At 40.4% G+C, this 26,576-nt stretch overlaps 7 protein-coding genes across 7 annotated transcripts; 6 read left to right on the top strand and 1 right to left on the bottom strand. All coding sequences in view use genetic code 12, as the record gives it.

Moving 5' to 3' along the window:
- Positions 1-2,420: 2,420 nt before the first annotated feature.
- Positions 2,421-3,743, top strand: RJT20DRAFT_133677 (uncharacterized protein; the record flags this gene model as incomplete). The annotated part of the gene is made up of 1 exon (XM_064918236.1): positions 2,421-3,743. The coding sequence occupies one exon, from the start codon at positions 2,421-2,423 to the stop codon at positions 3,741-3,743; it is 1,323 nt and encodes a 440-aa protein (XP_064776300.1).
- Positions 3,744-5,002: 1,259 nt separating this feature from the next.
- On the top strand, positions 5,003-6,146 carry ANB1 (translation elongation factor eIF-5A). Its single transcript, XM_064916697.1, has 2 exons — positions 5,003-5,111; positions 5,533-6,146. Exons 1-2 carry the CDS (start codon positions 5,097-5,099, stop codon positions 5,986-5,988), a joined length of 471 nt encoding a protein of 156 aa, XP_064776299.1. The 5' UTR covers positions 5,003-5,096; the 3' UTR covers positions 5,989-6,146.
- A 3,864-nt stretch (positions 6,147-10,010) lies between these two features.
- RJT20DRAFT_133675 (uncharacterized protein) lies at positions 10,011-11,654 on the top strand (the record flags this gene model as incomplete). The annotated part of the gene is made up of 1 exon (XM_064918235.1): positions 10,011-11,654. The coding sequence occupies one exon, from the start codon at positions 10,011-10,013 to the stop codon at positions 11,652-11,654; it is 1,644 nt and encodes a 547-aa protein (XP_064776298.1).
- Positions 11,655-12,765: 1,111 nt separating this feature from the next.
- TIF3 (Tif3p) lies at positions 12,766-14,610 on the top strand. The gene has a single exon (XM_064916696.1). The coding sequence runs from the start codon at positions 12,922-12,924 to the stop codon at positions 14,326-14,328; it is 1,407 nt and encodes a 468-aa protein (XP_064776297.1). The 5' UTR covers positions 12,766-12,921; the 3' UTR covers positions 14,329-14,610.
- An 809-nt stretch (positions 14,611-15,419) lies between these two features.
- RJT20DRAFT_126202 (alpha/beta fold hydrolase) lies at positions 15,420-16,711 on the top strand. Its single transcript, XM_064916695.1, has one exon. The coding sequence runs from the start codon at positions 15,493-15,495 to the stop codon at positions 16,426-16,428; it is 936 nt and encodes a 311-aa protein (XP_064776296.1). The 5' UTR covers positions 15,420-15,492; the 3' UTR covers positions 16,429-16,711.
- A 301-nt stretch (positions 16,712-17,012) lies between these two features.
- MED19 (Med19p) lies at positions 17,013-18,218 on the top strand. Its single transcript, XM_064916694.1, has 2 exons — positions 17,013-17,095; positions 17,416-18,218. The coding sequence occupies exons 1-2, from the start codon at positions 17,032-17,034 to the stop codon at positions 17,871-17,873; spliced, it is 522 nt and encodes a 173-aa protein (XP_064776295.1). The 5' UTR covers positions 17,013-17,031; the 3' UTR covers positions 17,874-18,218.
- FMP27 (Fmp27p) lies at positions 18,219-26,333 on the bottom strand. The gene has a single exon (XM_064916693.1). The coding sequence runs from the start codon at positions 26,006-26,008 to the stop codon at positions 18,233-18,235; it is 7,776 nt and encodes a 2,591-aa protein (XP_064776294.1). The 5' UTR covers positions 26,009-26,333; the 3' UTR covers positions 18,219-18,232.
- Between the last annotated feature and the right edge of the window lie 243 nt (positions 26,334-26,576).

Below are 26,576 nucleotides of genomic sequence, written 5' to 3'. Positions count from 1 at the left end.
TGGAATTGAAGGGATAACAATTTCATTGAAGCTGCAAAAAAAGCGTCAATATGTAGATTGAGATTCGGCGTTAAATACTTGAAGATTACAATGTCAAGGTTACCTTATAAATAAAATGGTGTGATATTTGGATAGTTCTAACATAGATCTCGGTGTTAAAAATAGCATTTATGGTTTTAGTTAGTTTCTAAGTTTAAGCAATTTTATACAAAATATTATACAAAATGCAATAGCTTAAAGGATAAATTTGCAATTGCAAATCGCTCTAGACACAATAAAGACAATTTTACTTGATTCTAATACATAGATATCAACAGAGAAACAGCTCATTTAACCTACCACTCATTTAACCGACCCCTACGATCAATCCCTGCTTCAAAACCTTTTTTTTTGCCCTCCATGGAAGTTTTGCAACTAACTGAAATTCCTGCCGACGACCGAGTTCAGAATGCATCCTCAATCTACACTCCCTATAGAAAAAAATACAAGGGTAACTTCCATTGTAGCCGCCGAGCGTTTACCACCGGAGTGGCCCACCACACACATTGTTTTCATAATCCAGCGGCGGCATTAGTCAATTTTCAGCCTTGAGATCTTCCCGTCTTTTCCAAAACTTGTCGAAAAGTCCCCTTTTGAACCTTTCCTCCTCCGTCTTCCCCGAAATGCTCAATTTTCTTAAGCGTTGTACCTTGGCTCAGTCTCAGTCCCAGCGTCTCGGTCTCGGTCTCGGTCTCGGTCTCAGTCTCTCTCCCACTCCCTGTCGTAATAGTGTCTTTTTTTTTTTGGTTTTCCTTCAGCTTCTATTTTTACTGCAATTTCTCTGCTCGCTTCCACTCCCTCATTCTCTCCCAGTCCTCAATCACACACTCTTGCTTTCGCTCTCTTCCAATTCCACACTTATTCTCATATGTATATGCCGCCCGCCATCGGCACGAATATTCCCCTAATCTCGGGGCGTGTCCCCACTATCTTTATCGCCCATTCTCAGTCTCTCAGTCTCTCAGTCTCTCACCACCACCTCACATACAACACCATCTCCTCCTCCTTCCAAGTGTCAGTGTCAGTGTCAGTGTCAGTATCACTCACTCACACTCTTCACTCATACTCACACTCTCACTTCCCTGTCTCCCAGCTTCTTTCCGTCTCTCCTTCCTCCTTCCCTCCTTCCAATCGCTCACCATCCCGATTGCTTCCTGCACCTCTGCTCTTCCTCCCCCAATGTGTCTTTTTCCACTTCCTTCCTCACTTCTCACTTCTCACTTCTCAGTCCCTCACTTCCTCACTTCCTCATTCTACTGACTGTGTTTCTGTGAGTGGGAAAAAAACAACCAGTGTCTGGTAGTGAGTGACAGATTGTAGTGGTTGTTTTTTCTGTAGCCATAAATCAACAATTTTTAAGACACATCGTGTGTAAGCGTCATTGCCGTGTCCGAGTCTTTGTCCTAATCAGAACAATCGCCTTCTGTGTGTGCCAATAGCCGACTCGAAAAATCACATCCATTGGACCTTCGGACGAAATCCCGCTTTGGTTCGCTGATTACCTGCTTTTGCCCGTTGTTTCTATTGCTGGCCTTATCCCTGGTCTGTTGTGTGAAATCTCGACCACACCAGCACTTCTGCATCACAACAAGTTAGTATCGAGTCTCTGTAGTGCTCATCAGGCCTGTGCACGCGTTGGAATCACCATCCCGTCCAGTCTATTGCTCAACCGCTGTCACCAAAACGTAACCGCTCATTGACAAACGTTTTGCTCAGGACTTCATCACCACTCAACATCCCTGTTGCCTTGTTATCGACGAAAGAACGTATTCAGGATCAGATCGCATAGCAAAGTTGAAGTTATCATCAATTATTCATTGATCATCAATATAGTCCGCTGTTCACATTAGAGAAGATCTCAACATCCCATCAGCTTCAAATTTGATATTGAATAGTAGCTTTTTGGGTAAGATTTGACAACAATCCTTCAATCATCGTCCAATACATCGCTTATTGTGGAATACTTTCTTACTACGTTTGATCAGGAAGCCCATCTCATTGTTTATTCCTCACCGCCATCGTTACCATTTGATATTATCAAACCTCGAACCCCCCAAATAATCCTTAGAGCAATCTTCGTTGTCGTCAATCGATTTTCACGTTTAGATCATTTGATTATTTCAAGAGTCCCGTTTCATTGAAAAGTAGTGGTATCCCAGAATTCTCACAACTCGTTCTCCATCAATCTGTAACACTACTCTCACATCCCATATACTGCCGATATTTATTTCTAGTACATTACTGCAGTTACCAGTCCAACGAGGAGCGAGATCGATCATTGTATTATCCTATACTGCTATACTATACCTGAGGTTCAGACGCAAAGAGCTAGAACCACCACCACACCACCCATTTACCACCATCAATTATAAAGATTCAATATGGCACCCAAGAAAGGCACGAAGAAGAAGCTTGCCCCTAAGGAGCGTGTATTTGCCAAAATGTCCGGTTATCCCCAATGGCCAGCATTCATAACGCCGCCGGAAATGATTCCCAAAGGAGTCCTAAAACACAAGAAGAAGAGTACCGATTACTGTGTTATGTTCATACCAGATGGCGATTTCTATTGGATGTCTGATAAAAGTTTAGAGATTTTAACTCCAGAGAAGTTAGAGAAGGCACTCAAAGATGTTCCGAATGATGTCAAGAAGAACGTCAAGAACAAGAAAAAAACCGGAAAACAGAGCAACATCAAAGAAGCCATTGCAGCCACAGATGGTTTAGACTTCGATACTTTCATTCGAAATGTTTTGAAGGGAAACGAAGATGACGATGAAGATGAAGATGATGAAGACGACGATGCTGTAGAACCAAAGGAAGATGAACGCGAAGAAGAAGGGGAGGACGAGGAGGAAGAAGAAGAAGATGAAGAAGCTCCAGCTGATGGAGAGAATGAATCAGACGAGGCAGAGAAAGAGGAAGAGAACGATGAAGCTGAAAAGAAAGGAACTGAAAAGACTGCGGTCAACCCCCGAACTAAAAGAGCTAGGAATGGAAATTCAAAGGTAAAACATGAAGCAGATGAACCTCCTGCCAAACGTAAGCGTCCAAGTACACCAGTAGCTAAGCCTGAGACCAATGGTAAGGACGGTAAAATCAAAGCGGAAACACCAAAACCGATAAGCGACGAAGAGAAACAGCACCAATTATGGCTATGTCGTATCAAACTCCAACGCTCGTTGATACAGAGGAACCAACCTACAACTCCTAAGGATACCAGCGGTCTCAAGCCACCTACAGCAGATGAATTACTGGTAGCTCGTTTGATTTTATACCGTTTAATTGAGTTCCCTATTAATGTTGATCTTTTGCGCAAAACCAAGATTCATAAAGTATTAAAATGCATTTTGAAGGATGAGTCGCTAGCATACCCTGACAGCTTCAAATTGCATGAACGATGCCAAGAACTCTTGAGCAAGTGGGATACAGTGATCCAGAGCTTGAAGCTTGAAAAACTGGCTAAAGATTACTCCAACACCAGTTCTCCATCAATTGCCAACTTCAAAAATGGCGACAAGCCTAAATCCAGTCAAATGACCCAGGACGATTCAGAGGTGTCTGGAATCGAGCATTCATTAGTCGATAAGAAGGACACCGATGGGGACGATTCTGAAGAGCCACCACAAGAAGAAGAAAAGCCAGAGAAGATTAATTCTTCTCTTGAAAATGCCAATGATGTACCGGTTACGTCAGTAGAGGGATGAGTTTAGACTAACAAAGGTTTCGTAAACTCCTGGGTGCGGAGATCTCGTCGTCATTATCTTGACTGGAGATAGATGTTTTGTTGACTTCGTGGAATTTAAATTAGTAGGCGTCGGAAAGAGGAGGTAGATCATCTTTTCTCCATTTATTCCAAGAGTTTCCCAAAAGACTAGTATAACTTCTTAGATCTGCACGAGCATCCTATGAGAGTATTTAATAGAGCTCAAACCATCATCTTACCTTGCAGCTTCCTGAGCCATTCTTGTAATACTGGCTAGATATGTTGTTATTGTTTAGCATCGAACACCTCGTGCTGTATGATGAAGAGAGAACAGTTGAGTGTATGGAGAAAGAAAGAGTGCAAAAATTGCCCGATGGTTATTGCAGCCTTACTATATCTGTTATATATATGTATTATAATAATTGAATGAAAATAATGTAGTATAGAATCTGCGGTTCTTCTTGAGCTTGAAGTCGCTGAACACCCAAGTCCATCCCATGTATCACCTCTTCAACACACTCAAAGCATTCAACTTGAAGTACCTCCTTATAGAAATAAGGAAGAATTTAAGGATCATTTGACATCTCTGTGCTCTACTTCTCAAGCGGAATCCTCTTATAGTCGAACAAGTAGAATATATCTTGATCTTGTCTACACTAAATACGGGATAGTGACAATGTACGGCTGCAAAAATGCCTGTACCTCCAACGCCGTGCCTAGACCCCCGAAAAATGCAACGCGCTACCAGACGTGTACATACCAATTCCCCACAGGGCACGACTTTTAATTGTTTTTCAGTGTCGTCCAATCGACTGCCGGGTAACGGTATCATCTGCACACAGCTCATTGCGTGCTGTATATTACGCTGTGACCCATAGAATATCGTTCCCAAATTTACCGACTCGTTATCTAATCCCTGTGGCAACCTTACCTAATTCTGCACTATATACAGGACACTCCTCCATCGTACCTATATTCCCTGCCATATCGAGCTAAAATCCATCCATTGCACAGCAAACAGCTCCAGCCAATGGCCCGAGTTTCAACTCCAATGCCGCCTAGATTTTGCCCAATCCTGTCTCTGGGCATGTAGCCTACCCTGCATCGCAACTGGCAGTCTTTTGTCGCTCATCCTACCCATCTTCCATCGGCCCCCATTACTCTCCAGTCTCTTCTCACACTCTCTCTGCTCTCACTACATCAAAAAAAATCCTCAAAGCAGCGCTCGATTTTGTTCGCAGGAAAAAAAATTGGCCAACGACGAAATTTTTCTCATTCTTTTCTATTTCTTTCTTCTTCTTTTCCTTTCTCTTCTCTTTTACTACCTTAACCAATCAATCACAGTAACTCCAAAATGGCTGAAGAAGATGTAAGTGCGTTCTAGAGACGGATCAGCGATGGATTGCAGAAAGAACGAGGTCTGGACGGCAAGTGTACGGTGTTTGGCGTCAACCTCCGTTTTTTTCACTGCCAAAATTCTGACAGGCACCGAAATGGACGATGCAAGCCAAAGACAACTTCATTTGGATTGGAATCGCGGGGAGATGTAGAGGACTGCAAAGCCTCATCGCGATACTACTAATGAAGAAGTCGGAGCTTGATTCGTTTCGTTTTGACCTGGGGATGGCGGGTGAAATTTTTTGATTCAACTCTATTCAGTCTTGTGCTTATTAGAGTTGAATCAAAATCAAGACTTTCATGCAATCATCGCTATTATTTCGATCCGAAAACAAGATTACACGTATTACGCGTGTATAACGATGGGCTTTACAAATACTAACAATCAATAGCACACCTTTGAAACCGCCGATGCCGGTGCCGCTTTAACTTTCCCAATGCAATGTTCTGCTTTGAGAAAGAACGGTCACGTTGTTATTAAGGGTAGACCATGTAAGATTGTCGACATGTCCACCTCCAAGACCGGTAAGCACGGTCACGCCAAGGTCCACTTGGTCGCCATTGACATCTTCACTGGTAAGAAGTTGGAAGATTTGTCTCCATCTACCCACAACATGGAGGTTCCAAACGTCACCAGACAAGAATACCAATTGTTGGACATTGATGACGGTTTCTTGTCCTTGATGACCCAAGATGGTGACACCAAGGATGATGTCAAGATCCCAGAAGGTGAATTGGGTGAGAAGATCCAAGCCGAGTTCGACGAAGGTAAGGACTTGTTGGTTACCATCATCTCTGCTATGGGTGAGGAAGCTGCCATTTCCCACAAGGAGGCTCCAAAGTCTTAAATTGACTGAAGCTTAGTTGCTCATGTTAACGTGCTAAAGTAAATATAAATATTCATAAATATTGAGAGTTGACTGAGGTCTAATTTATCATCAATTTAATTCTTACATAAATGCTTTATTAGTTTGTAATAAATGAAGTTTTTAAATCAAAAAATCTGTATTTCCAAAGCCGTAGAGAGAGAAGGGGAGTTAAAGAAACATGAGAGCATCATAATTGGTGTTCCCTAAAGGCTATTCGAATGTATAATGATAGTTATGGACACCGAGTGGCGAAGTGGGGCTATTGGGAATTTACGATAATTCACAATCACCTTTAATTAAACATCACATTTAAACTTTATGCCTCTTACCATAGTACGAAAAATCAAAAAGCCTGGTAACCAAGCACACGATGACAGTTTAATGCATAAGCATGTAATGTACTATTATCAACACATGCGGCATAGAAAGGGGACTATTGACGAGCCATCGGGGATTAAGAGGTAAAAAATGTGTAGATCATCACTAAGCGAGGAGTCTAAAATACTGTGTATGAATTACAACAGGGTTCATTATTACGGAAAGAATTTGAACGAAAGCCAGTATTCGACTGAGTATAGACGCCCTCAAGACCGATAAAGTCCGAAAGGAGGATGTATACCACGAGATTGGGAGCCCATTTCGAAGTTAAGTGATGTAATAGGGAGTATGGCAAAGCGCAGGGCTAGCTACTCCAGAAGCTGAGGTCTCAACAATCAATGGAATTAACAGGCGAAAAATCAGGAATAAATATAATGAATTTGACCCAATCATGAATAGAGTTTCGGGATGTGTGGATAGTATAGAGGCAAAATACTAAGAAACATCAGTGACGACAACCCATACTTTTCACATTTCAACAAAATACCAATATGAAAATTGTTACTCGATCTGGTTAATTACCTTAAGCCTCCCTGTGAAAACGAGATGTGGGGAACTGGATAATATTTGGAACTTCTTCTATGAATAATTTTTTGCCTGGAACTCCATTGACAAGCCTGGAACTGCATTGGCTAAGCGTTTATTGCTGTTTCTAGGTATATATCTCGTATGGTTTTAAGTCAGCTTGTCATAGGAATAAAACCTATCGAAATCAAAAATAGTATGTATAGCTTAGATAGATAGTGTAACAATAATGCAAGAATAAAATTATGTACCCAATACAAAACAAGTTAGGTTTTTCATGGAAGAATAGAATTGCAGTAAGTCGGATTAAGCTGAAATTGCAGTGTAGGTACTCTCGTTATTAATGAAATATACTTAAATTTCAGAGAATGCAGTGATATATCATTGATTATTCTGTTCCAAATTGTAGAGATAAGTTATCTCTACATTAAGTTATCTCTCCCCTCTCTCTCAACCAATACTCCCATTTGTACTGGCTTCTTTTCCACCTTTTAATCCTGCCCCCTGAACTAATGGAAACAGTAGAACAATAGATAGAAGGCCTTTGTACAATAGTACTTTGTGCGTATATCTGTCTACATAGACACTAATTGATCGAAATGATTTACACGAATAATGGACCATTTTGTTGTGCCCAGAAAAATGTCTCAGCGACGCCTTACAATTTTGCCGAAATTCTTAACTATTGCTGAGTCGCTTGCTTGCAAAAAAATGGCACTACTAAGATAGCCTTGGGTCTGACGCTATTCATCTTGATTGCTGTTGGATATTTAAATTGCTCCCTGGAGGGTATGAATATTAGGGATGTGTAATGGGCGAAGCTAGGTCTATCTAAAGAGATGACAATTTTGCACCAATGAAAAATAAAACGTATAGATAATGCCGATGAACTATTTCCGTCGGAGCGGTTGAGATAGCGGATACAATCTTGAAACAGTTAAAACTTTAACTGATAGATCCAATGGAAATGTCTACTGTGAAAAAGCCTTGGGGGCATAGCCTGGATTGTTGCAAAAAAGTTGAGTAAGCGCTTGGACGAGTGTGCAGCTGGGTGAGTAAGCGGATACAAAAGAAATGCGCCTAGGGTGTCCACACACCAAGGACTTTCAGCCTTTGCAGCTTGACATACCGAAGCTTGCTGCAGAAGCATCGAAAAGTCATCACCACCGAACTCCAGTCTTCAAACATAGCCAATTTCAATCTTCATACCAGCTCCATCTAATGCCAGAGTTCATACCGTTTAATTCCGAGATCCTCCCTTCAAACGCAGCTAAATTTTGCGCAGCATATTTTCTGGCGCATCAATCAACGAGAAAATATCCTCTAACCAAGAAAGGTTCCCCCACACTTGTTGATGATGATAACGGCACTTTTGTTCTGTGGCTGGTGCAAGTCGCTACGTCTCAGCATCGTCTCAGCATCGTCCGTCATCATATGATCATTTCTCAGAGAATGGAAGGCCTGGCCCGTAGCCAGTCTGCGTTTCTAACCTGTGGAGAACTGTTCATCTCATCACCTTGGCCCCACGCCATGCATATTCCGGCCATAATGCTCTAACACAGTTATTGCATCTCAAACGTTACACACTTCGCACCCATTCGCTTTAATTAAATACCCTAAACAGCGAAGAGTCTTGAACGGGGAGTTAGTTTCCTGAGCAGAGAGTTCGACAGAGGGAAAGGAGAAAACAGGAAAGTATGACAACCACATAAGATTCAATCGCCAGAATACATATAACGAACATAGGGTCATATAATATCATAATATCATAATATCCATATTAACCGTATTCCTCATCCTTTAGTCTTTCACCGTAGTCCATGCAACTGCAATTTACCATTCACACCCCATCCCCACCTTTACAATCATTCGTTCCTTCATTTCGTTGGCTCCTTCTTGTCCATCTCCACCTCTCAGTCTCTCAGTCTCTCACCCTCTCACACTCACACTCTCTCAGTCTCTCAGTCTCTCAGTCTCTCAGTCTCATCCACTCTCTCTATCCCCTTTCCTGCCCTCACTTTCTTCCCACAGCCGATAGATCGCATTACAAATAATTATTATATTTATTATTCCTTGTTATTCTCCGTGTCCTGTCTCTTTTTTCCACCGACCACCGTACCTGCCCGTAAAAGCACTGTCGATTGTCGATTGTCGATTGTCTTTTGATTCTGACACTGGTTGATTCTTTGACAGTTTGTGCATCATCTTATTTCTTTTTCCTTCTTTGCTGGTTTAGTTCTACCCAGTTATAGTTGATTATATTAACTCGGCTTCGCTACTTGGTTTTACTGCGCATAATCCACTGCCACTGGATCACTAACTTACGGGGATAACTAAAAACCCTTTGCTTCTTTTCTATATAGTTGAATTGTGTCGCAGTCGGCTTATCTCGTACCACCGACTCATCCTGTCACAGAGACTGTCAGATACCAGAAATCCTACTATATATATCCCTACAGTTCTTCCCCGGTTTCCAGGTTTTACGATTTTCAGGCTCACCGCTTTCGTCGAATTTTACTTTAATGACCACCATACTATATTGAATATTCCGCTTATTCTTGCTAGTTAAAATCACATCATCGAACTGTCTTTCGTGCAACACATAATTGCTAGGACTGAGTTGTTACTTTGATCTGATTTGAGCAGTCTGCCGTTGTCTGGCCTTGAGTTCACAGCCCATCCATCTATCCTCGTATCTATACACTTGGCTCAAAAGTTGGAATCAACCACCTGTTGGTTTTATATAATTCAATATATTGCTCCCCAAGAGATACCATCAAAACCAATAAAAAACTGGGCCCATAAGAGTACCAACACTTGCTACCTATATTACATGCCCAAGACATCATATAGGAACGGTTTTCCATTTATTAACATCATTTAGTTGGTTTCACTAATACTAGACTAATTCATTGATCTTCTAGCGATTATCGTCTGTTAGATTATTTGCTAACCACTACCAAGAATCTAACTCATATTTCAGAAATCTGTTGGTATCTTCATTGAGATAGTCTAATCCATCCCACACCTTAATATTTCATCATATTAACTTATTGCAATATTCATACCTTTCACATATTTGACATCCCTCTCCCATCATGGCTACTGTCACTACCTCCATCCTTTCTCTTGGTGGCACCACTTCAACGCCATCCATAACGAGAACAGCTACCATCTCCAATACCAGTATCCAGCCAACAGCAACTGGTAATGGTAACAACAATAACAATAATAACAATAATAACAATAATAATGGCTTTGGAGGATCCTCTTTCGTAGGCAATACGCCATCGACGGTACTTTTCTTCTTGGCTCTTGCAGTGGGTGTGTTTATCGCTCTCTTGTTCGTATTCTTCACCGTCAGATACTTTGTACGGTCTAAATACGGGCTTCATGTTTATCCCATCTCACGCAGAAACCTCATAGCGACTTCTGGCCTTATATCTAGCGATAGAACTCATATGAACGACAACATAACCAATGAGGAGCTACAGGAACAACTAGAATACATTCGGGATAACCATTTTATCCAGAACGAGTTTTTGCAGCTCAGAATTAACGGCCGTCACAGAAGACGCAGACGGAGAAGAGGTCGCTATTCCAGAATGAAGAAGTTATCTGAAGAAGAAGTGGAGATCTTGTTCCCGAAGAAGTCTTACTACGATTGGCTTCATGGTGGTAAGGAACGTGACCATGAAAATAGAGACGGTGTTCTTCATGAAGAGGGCCTCGAAAATGAAGGTGGAGTGACTGTCGTAAAAGAAGAAGGTTCTTCCAATTTGCATACTTCAGAGCTTCATAATATTGCCAGCCTGAATGACGAAAACACCAATGACGATTCCATAGAAATGCAGGAGATGAAATCCTCAGCTGCAACAGACACTTTCGATGAAGACGAATTGCACTTCACATCTGGATCTTGTGCTATTTGCTTGGAGGTGATAGGAGACGAAGACATTGTTAGAGGTTTGATTTGTGGCCATGTATTCCACGCTGAATGTTTGGATCCATGGTTGACCAAGAGAAGAGCATGTTGTCCTATGTGTAAACGTGACTATTTCTTTAAGAAAGATGGCGCAGAGTCTACACCTGAAAACGCCAACGAACAGTCCGACTCTAATTCTAATTCTAATAATAATAACAATAATAATAATGGTGATACCACCGAAGGTAATGAAAACGATCAAACCAACGCCGACACAACAAACAACGAAGAAGACGATGAGGATGATGATATTAGTATTGATTTTGAAGCCCTTAGAAATAACCCAGCTTTGCGTGCATTGCTCCTGGAATTAGTTCCTATAGGAGAACGTGTGAGATTGATCTTGAACGATGAACATAATAATCATTTGAATCTCGAAGAAAGAGGACGTGAGGCCGCCAAGAAACAGTATGGTTACTTCCTCAAGGTCATCTGGTGGAAGTTAATGGGCATCCGCAAGGAAGACTTGTTCAATTGGGCGGTGTTGAACATCTATACACAATACCGTCGTGAGCAAGCAGCTGCAGCTGCTGCTGCAAATGAAAATGCGGGCACGAATGTTCCTACGACAGAAGGTCATGAAAATGATGATGCTTCAAACTCCGGCGAGGCTGCTACAGATAGAGGAGTTGACGACGGATCAATCCACTCGCATGATAGAACCTCATCTCGTAGGTTGGAGGAAGTTGATATTGCCGATGCTGAAATTGAAGTTTCCGAAGAAACGAGAAGAGAGATTGTTGAACAGAGAGTTTAGTATAATGTACGTTTGTGTGTTACTTCTCAAAAAAGAAAAGGGAGCTTTTCAATTAACCTTCATTTTTATATTGTTAAATTCGTTGTTTCCGGTATTTTATTCAACGGACTAATACTTATTCTACTTCTCCCACCCAGTTTAATTCTTATTCATTGATTTATTTGTACTCTTAGCTTAATTGTTAATTATTTATTAATGCCAACAGTTCGACTTTTTTTATTTTGCAAGGGATTTGCAGCCAATGTAGAAAATTGCTTTAATTAATGGGTTTTCACGTGAGTACATAGGATATGATAATAGATTGTTTCCGCACTGAAATGATCATTTGAATTGGAGTACAGAACACTCAAAACATCTTTGCTCTTTTCATGGATATCAGAATTTCTTCAAGAAGACAATTTTTCATCATATAGAAGTTACAAAAATTGCCCATATTTCCGGCTACCTACCCACTCATACCGCTTCTCAGGACCTCCCTCTGGAGGGCACTCTCAAAGGGCTGGAAAGTATCTCAAAACCCAATAATAATATAACCATAAAATTCAACATCACCATCACCGTCAACTCCATGCAAAACCGCCAATTCTCGCCCCATCTCATCCCACTTAAGAACAACTCCAATTTGCACCCATTTATTCACCATTCATTCCCTCTCTCCCATCCACGACCTTCGTTTCGCGCTTAAATCTTTTACAGCCATACATTTCTCACCCAGTGAAACTTTTTTGCATTTTTCGACTGTCATTTTGCATTTTGCATTTTGCAGTTCTCTGGAACACTCTCTACCATATTTGCATAAGATAGAATATACAATCATATACCCCAATACATCTCTACCATTTTTTATTCGTTTTATCCAATATTTCTCCAAACTCATTCCACATCCACCCCAAAACCTCAAATCACCAAATTTTCCACCTTTCCCAACCCCAACTATAAAATACCTATACCCCAATACTCACCATACTTACCTCCTTCACTATAACCACCGTTAACTGCGAATCGCACTGTGATCCATATATCCTGCATCCAGCCTCCACGGAGCTCCAAAAAAAATTTTCAATTTCTTCATTTTACAACACACTTTAAATCGGTTTTACAACCATAGATCGTCTGTAGATATAGGACTCAGTCGTACCATTCTACAGCTGAAGTCAGAGCAAATCGTCCGGAAAGTCATTGTCTTTGTGTCAAAGACAAGTATACCAAAAACTGCCGGAAATTCCCCATTCAGTACTGCTAATTACCCCTGTAATCACTACTCATCATGGCTCCTCCTAAGAAGAACATTAAAATGGACTTGGGTTCGTTCCTTGCGGACGAATCCCTCGGTGGTGGCTCGTGGGCCGACGAAGAGGTCGATTTGAACTCTATAGGTGTCTCTACTGCCGCTCCTATCGAGCGTGGATCCGGATTTGGCTCCTCTGACCGTTTCGGCGGTGACCGTTTTGGCGGAGACCGTTTCGGTGGAGACCGTTTCGGCGGTGAGAGAGGTGGTTTCGAAGAAAGACGTGAAAGAAAGGAATTCCCAATTCCAGACCAACCTCCATACCGTGCCAGAGTGGCCAATTTGCCATGGGAGATTACCGAAGATGCTGTCATCAGACATTTTGAAGACAGAATGCAAGCACAAAATATCATTACTGACATCAAGTTGCCTGTAGACAGAGAAAACGGAAGATTGAAGGGATTTGCTTTCGTCACATTCTCTGAGAGAGCATTATTGGAAGAAGCCTTGAACTTGAACTTGAGTGACTTCGAAGGAAGAAAGATTTTCGTTAACGTTGCTGCCCCACAAAGAGCCGAGTTTGACAATGACTGGAGATCCGGAAGAAGTGGCCCAATGACCGGTGGAAGAGAACCAAGAGAAGAAGTTGATTTAGACTGGGGCTCGGCCAGAAACAGCAAGGCTACCTTGCCTCCAAGAGAAAGATCATACAGAGACAGAGAAGGCGGTGAAAGACCCGAAAGAGCTGACAGACCGCCAAGAGAAGAAGTAAACTTAGATTGGGGTAGTGCCAGACACGAGAAGGCCACCTTACCTCCAAGAGAAAGAAGTTTCAGAGACAGAGGAGACAGACCAGAAGGTGAAAGACCGGAGAGATCCGAAAGACCCCCAAGAAAGGAAGAACCTGACTTGGATTGGGGTAGCGCTAGAACTGAGAAGGCCACTTTACCACCAAGAGAAAGATCCTTCAGATCTGATAGAGGCGATAGACCAGAAAGAACCGAGAGACCAAGAAAAGAAGAACCAGAATTGGACTGGGGTGCAGCCAGAACCACCAAGAGCACTTTACCACCAAGAGAGAAGAGTTTTAGATCTGAGAGAGGTGAAAGAGGCGAGAGAGGTGACAGAGCTCCAAAGAAGCAAGAGCCAGAGATGGATTGGAGAAGAGGTCAACCTTTGCCGCCCAAGGCTCCAAGAACCAACTCCAAGAAGGTGGAGGCCAAGAAGGAAGAACAACCAAAGCCCCAAAAGTCTTCTTTCAGTGTCTTAGCATTAGAAGGTGACTCAGATGAGGAAGAGGGTGAGGGTGAGGAAGAAAAGGAAGAAAAACCAGAACAGGAACAACAACCAGCTCAAAATGAAGAGTCCGGTTTGGAATCTGCTACTGCTGATTTATCTGTGGAGGACAACAAGGATAACGACGGTTGGGAAGTTGTCACCAAATAGAGAAGACGACCATCGATTTTCTTATTAGCATTTATTTTATCATTAGATACTCCTTTTAAAACAAGAGAGACTAATTTATCTTAGAGATGTATCTACTAATTGCTAGAATTCTCTGGGGTCTGTTCTCTCTTTTACCATCCCTAGGCTTTTGTTTAGGATCCTGTATTCTGTATAGATACTCATCTTTCCTTCGGTTATGTGTTTAATTATATGTTATTTTACGAACGCAAAGTGTAGAGAGAGGATATTGCTTTCTGTTCTTGGTGTAAACATAAATATGCGTAAACGTCGTAGAGTGAATTTATTTCATACCTATAGTGAGTTTAATAACCTTATTTGTATAAAATCGAAGGAAGATATTGTATCGAAATTGGCTTATTGTCAAATTATTTTTAGCCTGGTCACCATTAGAGGCAAAAAAGGTCACATTGATTACTTCATATGATCCTGACAAAGACAGCTTCCTGTGTGCCACGGTTACGGGCTACTCGTTAATACTTGGCACCAACTCTAATTAGTCGCCCCAATGGCCGTCCCAGATCAAACGCCGATTATCTCTCTCAATAGTGTATGCCTACATTCTACACTCTACACTCTTGTCCAAATTGCAAAAAATTGGAATAGTAATCAACATCAAAGCTGTGGAGACCATCTATCACTCACCTCCTCACTTCAACACTTCCCTCCTGAGTTCAAAATGATATTTATCATCATGTAGCAAATGAATAGCTGCAAAATTTCCCTTATCGGGGGCTCGCAATCCTCGGGGTATGAATTTTCCCAATTTGTAATCGGAACCAAAATCCGGAACCCAAAAAGATCATGAACCTTCAAATGAAGTTTATACACTGGCCTTATAATTGTGGTAACGAAAAACAAAAGCCGTCTTAGTAATGAAACGTATTGAATATGATTTTGCAGTTACATTTTGATGTGTAGTCTTTGGTAAGTCTCTCTTGTAGTCTTGTAGTAATGTGTACGACCATTGGAAATGTATTGTAAGCGATAACTGTAAGTGAGGATGGGAATGGAGGATAAATAGAAGTCAGTATCTTGTTTAATTTCAAATATGTTTTCTAAATCTCTACAGTCTTCTACAGAAACAAACAGTTCCTACCAGCGAGATTAAAATCCTACCCTCTAATCAAACAAGCAAATCCAAAAATGTCAGCCCCTCAAGTTAACTTTTCTATTATCCCAAAGAACAGATTCGTCGCACTTGAAAACGGTGTCACCATGTTCTACCGTGAAGCAGGTGAAGAAAGCACGCCAAACTTGTTGCTTTTACACGGCTTACCAACCTCTTCGAGACAATATAAGAACCTCATTAGTCTCTTGGCTCCTCACTTCCATATTGTTGCTCCTGACCTTCCAGGTTATGGGCAAACCAAGGTTCCAGAAGATTTTGTTTTTTCTTTTGCAGCCTTTGCTGATTATGTTGAATTATTGTTAGATGCTATTAAATTCGACAATTTTGCAGTCTATGTCTTTGACTACGGTGCCCCAACAGGTTTTAGACTTGCCATAAAGAGAACGAAGAAGATTACTGCATTCTTTGCTCAAAATGGAAATGCTTATGTTGAAGGTTTAGATGGTGCCTTCTGGGACAACATCAAGAAGGCATGGGCTCTTGCAGACCTTGACCATTTAACTGATGAACAGAAATTGGAGAGCGAAAGACTTAATAAGATCAACAGTAAGCTTGTGACTGATGTTGCATCCTACTCGTTCCAGTATGATGATGGTGAAGGTGATGCCACATTGGTTGACCCAGAAGCAGCCTTATCAGACTACCATTTTCTTACTTCAAGACCAAACTATCTTCAGGAGCAACTTGATATCTTAGTTAACTACAGAACCAACGTTGATCTTTACCCAGATTTTCAACAATACTTTAGAGAGACCAATGTTCCAATCCTTGCTGTTTGGGGAAAGAATGATAAGATCTTTATTCCTTCTGGTGCCCATGCTTACAAAAAGGACTCGAAGAATGTCAAGGTCATTGAGCTTGATGCGGGCCATTTCTCTTCGAACTCTCATGCTCCAGTAATTGCCCAAGCTATTTTGGACTTCTCTGCTGAGTACAACTTGCTCAAGTAATTCTTCCGAGAGAATCCATGAGCTTTTTATCTATTGTCTTTAAGGAGCCTATCTTTTAGATGTTGCTTTGCCTCGATGGCCTAATTTTAATTAATTCTCCGTGTGTTTCCCAATTTACAATTTTTTATTCAAAGTAACCTTGTGAAGACTTTTAAACTAGCCGATCCATCATCCAAAGTTGATCAAGTAACACATCTATACATCTATACATCTATACATATATACATATATACATATATATTTACGAATGGGGTATCTTCAGCGACTGAAAGTCTTGCTCTTAAAAATTCTACTCCCAAACTTTTCATCTTTTGTATCAGTGGTATCCCACACATAGATACAAAAATACTAGCTACTATCATCCTTATCCTTATCTCAATAACACCCATAAGCAACAAGGAATACTTACTTATTCTGGTCATAAAGTTTCTCAGCCATTCGGAATTTCGCATTCTTCTATTACATGGTAGCACCCTTCAGTTCTCACTTCTACATAGATTGGTAGCGCGGATTACCCTTATTCAAATTCAATCAGACATTCAAATTGTTACCAGGAGGTAGAATTGTTTCTTTATCGAACTAAACGGTCAACCAGAGTACAATATGACGGAAGAAAGCTATAATATCAGTGAGGGCATAGATAGCTACTACTTGATTGATTCCAAGCGTAAGTTTGATCGGAAAGAAGGATAGAATGGTGGAGCTGGTATCTACTGATGGAGACTCAAGAAGTAGATGGAAATAGACATTATGAGGTAGTATGTCTTCGGAGTTTTGTCTTTACATATCGGATGATATATTAATTGAAGTGACAGACATGAATATGGATATAATCGTTATTACAAGATGTTTATTTCACTACGAGATATATTAAATTGATACAGGGAAAGTGAATTACTTCTTCGTATTGCCTGAAATTGATACTTTTGCTTGACATCCCAGCTCTCCAGTTAACAATGTTGGACATATTACTAACCCCCTCTCTAGATAAGTACTCCACCACGCAACCCTCGCCGTTGGACAACTTACTTGTTCTCTACGGACTCGAGCCAATCGCTAAATCGTTGGCCAGAACCAATGCAGATGGCTCGAAGGGTGTCAAGCTCAGAAAGTCCTATAAAAATCACATTCAGGACTTGCCGGGAAAGCACCAGATAGCGTCTCTGAATCCATTTCCACAGGGACTCTTAGACCCAACTGTTGCACAAGCTCCGGATATTATCAAGGAATTGGATCCAGAACTATTGGGAAGAGCCTTAAAGTTTGAGAAGACGCCGATAAATGGTATCCCTGGTTTCAACACCGCAGACTTGGCAATCAATGATCAACACACGCTCATGAGAGGGGATGATATGAGTGAAAATGACGAATATGGATCCAGAAGAAGCAAGAGAAAAAAGAAAACACAGGCTAATGGCACTGACATCAAGAGACAACATATATAGGTTAACTGTGAAGGCTCAAAAAAGAATAAGAATGCTGAGGAAGCTACGAAGTGCTCAGAGCTCCCATGATGTTCAATAGGTCGGAGTAATATCCGTAGAGGAATGATGGACCCCCAATTTTAAGTTAGAAATTATGTAATTGGCATCCTCCTCACCTAAGGGTCCCCCCATCCTACCACTGTAAAATACTGGAAATGGAATGAAGTCGTCAATCGGTGTCGATAGCGGTACCTGTCACTCAGTAGATAGGACCCAACAAGTAGCTAAAACATTTGATTGCTTGTAAAATATTACTAGCTATTGGTAAATAATATATTAATAATAATACAATAGTATAACTATAATAATGGTACATGAATTCATAATGTGTCTCTTTCGACACTAGGGCTAAGCAGCCGCAAGTCTCTAATATTTGTGAAACCATTATATGCCTTGAGAGGACGGAGCGGCTTATCGGCATGTTTCGTTGGGTTCTTCTGTACCCTTAACTTGTTGGCGAGTACACGTCCACTATGATGTACGAGTGTCTTGACAACAAACTTCTCTAGCAATTTGGTCACTTCCAAAAATGAGATGACTCTTCGCTCTATAACGAACTCAGGCAAGTTTATAAGTAAATCTTGTACGTTCAATAGTTTCTTGAATCCCTTAGTAAGTTTGATCGAGATCATAAGCGATAGTGCGTTTACCTTGAGGGACACAATAGAAATATACTTTTTAGATCTCTTAATCATCTCATTTATCTGATCCTGATGATCAGGATCTGCATCAGAGTTGAAGGACTCTGTGAGTCTTGAAGGAAGTGCACCTTTCGTACGTTGGGATCTGCTACCTTCACTACCGGAGCTATCATCTAGCATTTTGTCTAAACCATTGAACGTTACTGCCTTGTTCACACCCTCCAATTGCTCCACTAGTCCTGTAGTTTCTTCACTTTCCTCAAATCTGTCCTTTCCGGCTGTCACATTGAGAAGTGGACTCTCTTTAACGTCTTGAGTGTCTGATCCAAACAAAAAGTTCATTAATCTCTCGCTAGTTAACTCGTCTAAGCGGATGCTTAATGGTTGTGCAAAAATGTCAAGGTTTTCTATAATTTTAATTCCTCCCACGGACCTATTCATAGTCCAGTCAACTGTCACCAAGTTGTCATCGGGGTCAAAATTCTCTCCTTTTGTGAAGGGCTCAAGAAACTCCGGATAACGTGCATTGGGGAAAAGGTTGAATCCTTGCATCATTCCAATTTCTATCCTATTGATGTCAGATCCATTTTCATTTACGGTTCTCTTGAACTTACCATTCGACATAGCTATGTCAACAATTGGCGTTCTGTCATGTTCTAACATGTGTAGGATGATTTCATCGGCTCTAATAAACCAGAACGTTTTGGACGTCAGTGACGAATCTTGCGAAATATCCCCAGTAAGTAATGTTTGCAACATAAGGTAAATTTCCGTTACCACCTCTCCTCTTTCTAAATTAAGAAGAAGGTTATTGTTTAAGTCTTCATTGGACATATTTCGTTGTCTGAAGCTGTAATTACGGTTCAAAAATGACATCATACGGTAATAAGAATGAAGTGTAAGTAGCCTGTCGTGCAAGAAGTGCAAGTCCTGGAAATCGACAGAGAATTTTAATTCCTCTAGTCTCTTGCTCACTGTCTTACTCATAGGTTCGCTGTAAAATAATAAACTTAAGATTATTACATACAACGTGAAGTATTGTTCTGACGTAGACGATATCACTAGTTTAGGAATATCAACAGTGAAACGGTCTACTGCTCCAGCACTTCCTTCAGTGGTTTGCATAGTATTCTTAGTTTTATCATCGTCCTCTTCGCCATTGTACATCGACTCAATATCGTTAATACGAGCCAAAGATGTTCCAAGAGGTTTTGTTTGTTCATAGGTTACCATCATGGACAAATTTTCGACCAAAAGAATGTCTTCCCCGGCCCAAAGTCCACTTTTGCAAACTTCGATACCTAGCCAAGGTGGCCAATTAGACTTTGATCCATAACTATTCATATCCAAAATCAAATTGTTGGAATCGAGAATGTCTTTATCCAAAACAAAAACATTGGCATCGTTTAATACAACACCCAATCTATTCTCTAGCTCCTTATGTTCGACCAATAGTCTGGTACTAGCCTTGTCTACGACTGAGACAACCTTCGCCTCGATATTTGGCGCCGCTATGAGAACAATAGAGTCTGGGCAATCGTCACTTTGGAGCTGGATCTGTGGAGAAACTATTTCAATTAGGTAATCCTCGGTAATACTTTCGTTGGCTGAGTGTCTTCTGATAAAATCTTCAAAGTTGCTCAATCTATCTTGAGAGTTGTCACCACCGCCAGGGTTTATCAATTCGCTGGTGCCCAGACGAATTCGCAGGAGCATATCCGACGCTAATGAATCAGAAGAAAGTCGTGAGTTGGAGGATATCAAATCCTCTAAAGTACTAATAGCATCGTATGATAAAAACTTTCGAAGGTTGGACTTCAACTGCACAAAATGAATATATTTCAAGAAGTTGTTTCTGCTGTTAAAATTCCATTTAAGATACATGCAAATTAAAATGAATTTATTATGGAAGTTTTCCTTCAGATCCACTTCCTGAGAGCTGGTAGATGCCTTCCTTGTTTCAATTCGCCATCTCTGTTCAATGTGCCGAATTTCTGATTTCATGAAATCGATACGCTTCTCCAACTGTTTTGTGGAAACCTTTTTCTCTCTGTTACGTTTCACTTGTGTCTGCAATTGTTTTATCCTATCTTCGTGCACCTCTATTTGTGGTTGGTAAATATTCTTAGAATTCAAAAAGCAGTCATGGTTTACTTCATTTCCAAAGATTTCTTCAAAGTCATCGCTTTTAATTTTCGAAAGTGTGTCTCTAATATACGAGAAACGCTTCGAGAAGAGCAAGGGATACACGCTGAATGTCCTGGAATGAGCATTCAAAGAGGGAACATACGCCTCTTCAAAATCTTGAATGTCAAACCAGCGCTTATCGTCATCAAAAATGGAGTACTTCGACTTTTCATCATCATATTTGAGATCTCCCTTATACAACTCCTGCTTGAAGTCACACTTAATGACCCTTAAATCGATTCCAGTGAGATGAAGTTCCCCCACATTAAAGTTCATCTTTAATATTTTCTTGTTAAGATCCAAACCCTCATGAACCAAAATACGAGGCTCCTTTCTCTGGTGTAGATCGACAATGAAACTATCCATTTTACCTCTTATTCCAACACATTGGACTATATCACTTTCCTCACTAATTGATTCGTCACGATACATGTGCGATAGGAAAAGTGACCTAAACTTGAACAAGAACTTATTGGTAAAAAGATGCCTTGAGAATTTCATGGACTTCTTTGTTTCTCCAAACATGGAACCTTTTCTAATTGGTAACATCATATTACTAGCAAAGAGACCCCACCAGTCAAAGAATTGTTTAAATGTACCGGGACTCAAATGTATAGAGTTGTAACTGGACTCCTTATCTGCCTCAAGGGATATTGCCATATGTATGTACTCACTTCTAAAACCCTTATAGGAGTCATGCCCTTCTGTAGTATAATCTGGATTCCGCAAATTAATATCATAATGATGTATCAGCTCCTGGGTTCTCTCTCCTGAATCATTCTTTCTTTCTAACAAGAAGCCGACCCTAAATCTCACTCCACCCCTCAAATTAACAACATTTTTGTCAACTATAAAGGATTCCGTGACATCTTTTGCGTTCGATGACTCGCTATCAAGGTAGTAACCAAAGCAAGATGTGACGAACTTGCTGGAATCAGGCATATATACTGCCCTGGAACTATCCCTTGTCCAAGAAACTAATGGCGCTGCTAAGTAATTCGGAATGTACCACGATACCTTTTCGGATGTAATGTCGAAGAAACGAATTGAATCATTATCTTCGTTAATTTTCCACACTATATTGTTTCTGAATGACAATACAAAACCATTTCCAGCATCAAATAGATCGTATGGGTCTTTAGCACTTTTAAACCCTATCTCTAAATTTTTCTTTGTATTTATCTGGCATTTTCCATGTAAAACAAATCTCAACTTGTCCCAGAATCCGAGCTTCATGGAAGGATCTACTGGAGGTTTCGAAAACTGGTCAAAATTCAACATTATTTGCTGGATACCAAATTGATATGATTGACCCCATATAAATCTGCTTGGAGAATGAGAGTTAAAGTTGCACGCTAAATCTGTATACATTTTCACAGATGATAGAGATTTCCTGATTTCAAGCGAGTTGAACTTTGGGCGGTTCTCCTTGGAGCTTGGAGACAACGGTATAATGATACTTCTCATATTTTCAATATTAGTCACTAAGGCTTCCGCAATGACTAAATGTCCAGACATTGTCAAGCTTGGAACGGATTTGTCAGCATTTCTTGGAATATGTAATAAAGGCAATGGATAATCTCTCAAATGCATACGGAGCTCTCCTACTTCCAAGTCAAGATAGGTGGGGACTAATAGGGTGTACTTGGTATCTAGCGGAACGCCTTGCCCAATATCGTGGAGGAACTGTGGAATATTCTTATCAAAGTCGCTAATCTTCAACTTAAATTGATCCATGTAAATCAGTAGAAGTGGGGCTTGAAGAGGATATGCCGTAACATTTTCATTGTAGTCTGAATTAAAAGTAGCTTCATTTCCAAACAAATACTTCTTGTTAGCGATTATCTCTTCCTCAAGTTTTTTCTTGAATACCCTAACTTTTCTTATCCAAGAAGTTGCCATATTTTTCCTTGTGTTGTACAATTTTTCCGAGTAGTTTTCATCAGGGTTTGCTGCAACTTTCGTTGCAAAAATTGAATATTGTTCAAGTCTCTTTCTCTGTTCCACGATACCCAATTGGTATATCATGTTCAACTCACTTTCAAAGGGATCATCGTCCATCGCAAAACATACCTTTTTAGAGTTCAAGATAATTTTTGGTAAAGCAATTGCTTTTGATTCCTTAGGACTTACCACGTCCAGGTTCTGCTTGTCGTCTTTAAGGCATTTGAGCAAGTACTTTGCTATTTTGATTGTCACTGACAAATTGTCAAACAACTTGTGGACGATAAAACTGTGTGGTTGCACAAGCCTGATCGACTCCGTGTAAATGTCCAACATGGAGTCTGTATTTGGATTTCCGACAACCAATTTGAGGGAGTCTGCACAGACAATTCTAGACCAATAACCGTTTGTCAAGGGGGAGTCCACTAATCCTCTTAAAAAATAGTTAGTTATTGTGATAACTCCGTTTTGTATAAGGAGGTTTGATTTTGCAGTTTGAAGCCTCATATTAAACTCATCGCTCAACTGTAAAGTACAATCGAATTGGACCAAATGCAATTCGAACAATAACAATTCTTTCATCAGCTTTGGTGGCTTCGAGTTTTCAACTTGTAACAGACTTGAAAACCTTTTCAAATCGCGCTTTAACTTCGAATTGATGGCTTTAATAGGGGAGATAACAAATTCAGTCAACAAATAAATAGACCCCACTACTGCAGAAAGCTTATATCGGTCATAGTAAGCATTAACGTCCTGAATCTCTATATCGAATTTCAAATTGCTTACACCGTTCTCATCTCTGACTGCACTTATCTTACCCTTCGTTGCAGGTAAATGTAGTAAAGTGTTGTATTTATGACTCTTCAGGTTAATTTCCGTCAATGTGGCTATATTGAAATTAGTCACTTTCAGGTTAATGGACCAATATGTGGCCCTATCGGAGAAAGATGCCAATGTTTCCAGAGAAGCTGAGCTAGATGCTGATGTAATGGTGTCACCTAGGAACTCAGCGTTATCGGGAACACTTGTATTGTTTCCAACATTTAACGAGATTAAATCTGATTTTATCCTTACTGTTCGAAGTTTATGATTGTCGTCGGTGAAGTCAGAATCCAAACCTTCCCCTGTGACGCTACTTAATAAGTCCTTCGGTATGAGGACTGATCTTGAGCCTAGAAGAATATTCACTGATGTCAAGTGGATTTGTGCTTCCACAAACCATGATGGTAGGTATCTGAATAACTTATTTTCCAATGTATGTTGCTGTAGGTCAACTTGAATTGGTTGAGAAATGAGACCCTCTCTGATTTTGATAATCTCTGAGTTCAAGAAGAGATTCACAACTCCAATACTTAAATCCTTCTCTATCATTCCAGTGACATCTTTTAATAAACTATTGATTCCAGTGAGAATGTCTAGTTTTGATATATCAACCAAGATTTCATTAATCTCAAAGTACGCTTTAACTTTCAAATTCTTGAGAATCTCTACATGGAACATTAATGATCGCACCATCACAATTTCCTTCTTTATCAACTCATTGCTATAGTTCTCGGAATCAAGATCTGACTTCTCATGGTAAGTTACCCTTGGATGCAACACATGGCACTTTGCGTCATAATTTCTGGCCGTGGTTGTAGAAAGGCGGAAATCAAGCAAAGAGTATGAAAAGATCAAAAGCTGTATTCTGTGTTTGGTTTTGTCGTGATGCCGTATTACAAATCTTGGTTGTTCTATAACGAAATTGGAGTCCAACCGGGGGTAATAATCGTTTAGAAGTTTAAATAGTCTGTCTCTAAAGTATGAAGAACGTGACCGTATTGGTTCCTTCTTATAGTCATTCTTATACTCTATTTCAACTCTGGTGTCATCCTCATCTTCTGTGTCTATAGAATGGCGAAATAATCTTTTCTTCAATTGAGTCAACTTTAAATATTTCTTCAAAAGAACTAGGTTATAGAATATTTCACTTAATTGGCGTGTTGATAAGTCCAATACAGGGCTACTTGCCGAGGAATAAAACTCAAGAACACAATCTTTAAAGCCTCTGCCTTTTGCAAGATGGTCTAGTAAATTACTCTTGTGCGTGAAGGAAAAATTGGGTACGTTTACTATTTCATCGGAGGTCTTCCCAATGTTTCCCGTCTTCAACTCTGACAAACGTGTGAAATTAAGCTTTAACAACTGTATCGAGCAAGTTGAGTGAAATGGAATGTCAATCTTGGGATCGAATAGGACTTCAAAGCCAGCTGCGTCCTTCTCTAGTTTGGTGAAATTGAATGAAAGTGATTTTATCTGCAAATCTAATGATGAATGTGGTATTTCAGCCTTGAAGTAATCCCGAAAATTTTGGTTATCTGCTAGTGTTGCTATCGGTATTTCGAATATATGGAGGTTTTCTATGTGAATGGCGACTTCAGAAAGTGCCGAATGAATTCTATTGTGTATTTTGGATAGTTTGTCCAATTTCCTCTCTGGTTCCTCTGTATGAATGGTTGTGGATTCATCTTCCTTTTCATCTTCTTGGCCACGTTTTAGGTACTCATCTAGAGTGCCATAATGCGAAAGAAACAGCTGTGCTGCCTTGAATATACTGGCTCTGGTATCATTTGCAAATATCTTGACCTTGATGTTGTCCAACTGTCCATCAAGTAAATTTATCAGAAAGTTAACGCTAAGTCTACATGTTGTTAGCGAGATAGGATCTTTCTTGGAAGAAGTAGTTGTAGGTTTATCATCGATGTTGTGATGACTTTTCGAAGCATTGCCTAAAATCTGTGTAAAGCTGTTGGCCAAAATATCGACTTGGAACTTGATTTTTTCCACATATCGCTTACTATATCTTGATGGTAATGTGAACTTGAGGTAGTCTAATGAAGACGTATGGTTATTTTCGGTGTGGAAGGTAAGATGCCGCAACTCAATGTCAAGATGTGGAATATGGCAGATTAGGAATTTAATGATAGTACGACCCACAGCGTTGGAGGGGAACACGATAACTTTGTCGAGAATAGCTTCATTTGAAGGTTTCTTATGAGGTTTGGATCTCTTCCGGGTTGATTTGGTCTTCTTTGGTTTACTTTTCACCTCCAAACCATCGATTATTAGCATTCTTGTGTTGCCCCATAACCGAAATCTTAGCGAGCGCACTGTGACCAACGCAGACTTGGTGGAGAAGGTAATGCCATTGAAGGAAAACCCGTTGTTTACGGTTATGGATGTCAAATGGAACCCTGTGACCAAGAATACGACGTACCAGCCCACAAGCCATGCTAGACAGAAGCAGACAACATAATAAACCACTGCATCTGATGTTAGCACCATGTTGGGTCGTTAGACTCGGGCTCAGTTTTCAGTGTTAACTATGGTGAGACTGTGGGGATACTACGAAAAGCACAGTAATGTTGGCGACAGTAGCTGGAATAGGTATGAAAAAATAGGCTGAATAGTTGCTATATAGGTGTAATATGGACGTTCTGATGGACGATATTCATAACCTATGGCGCTTCTTCTCTGCGAGATGTGGTATCTGTCTATTGTACACCATGGGAGTGGTCCCATAGTGTAGACTGTTTTGGCTTCTATCAAAACAGAGAGATGGCGGTTTTGCATACGACCCAGTGCGGAGATATTGACGTAAGCGGCTAAGTTGCGACTGGAAAGGTTGCTCGTAAATTGGGGATTTAGACGCAACTAAAAGGAAACATCGGATAAGGGTGAGGAAGGATGTGAGAGAAGGAGTGTGAAATTTTCTTTGTTTTCTGTAGCACGTGCGTTGGTCTAGGGCACAGCCCTGGGTGTTGTTTTTTTGGTTCTTTGGTAATGTGCAGATGGGGAACTGGATCCTGTACAAAAATCTAAAATGAGAATTGTGTACTGCATGAAGTACCAC

This window comes from Scheffersomyces xylosifermentans (genome assembly GCF_036884685.1).
Source record: "Scheffersomyces xylosifermentans strain CBS 12540 chromosome Unknown RJT20scaffold_2, whole genome shotgun sequence".
Lineage (NCBI taxonomy): Eukaryota > Fungi > Ascomycota > Pichiomycetes > Serinales > Debaryomycetaceae > Scheffersomyces > Scheffersomyces xylosifermentans.
Note: the sequence above shows the minus strand (reverse complement) of the source record. Positions and strands in the feature narration are given on the sequence as shown.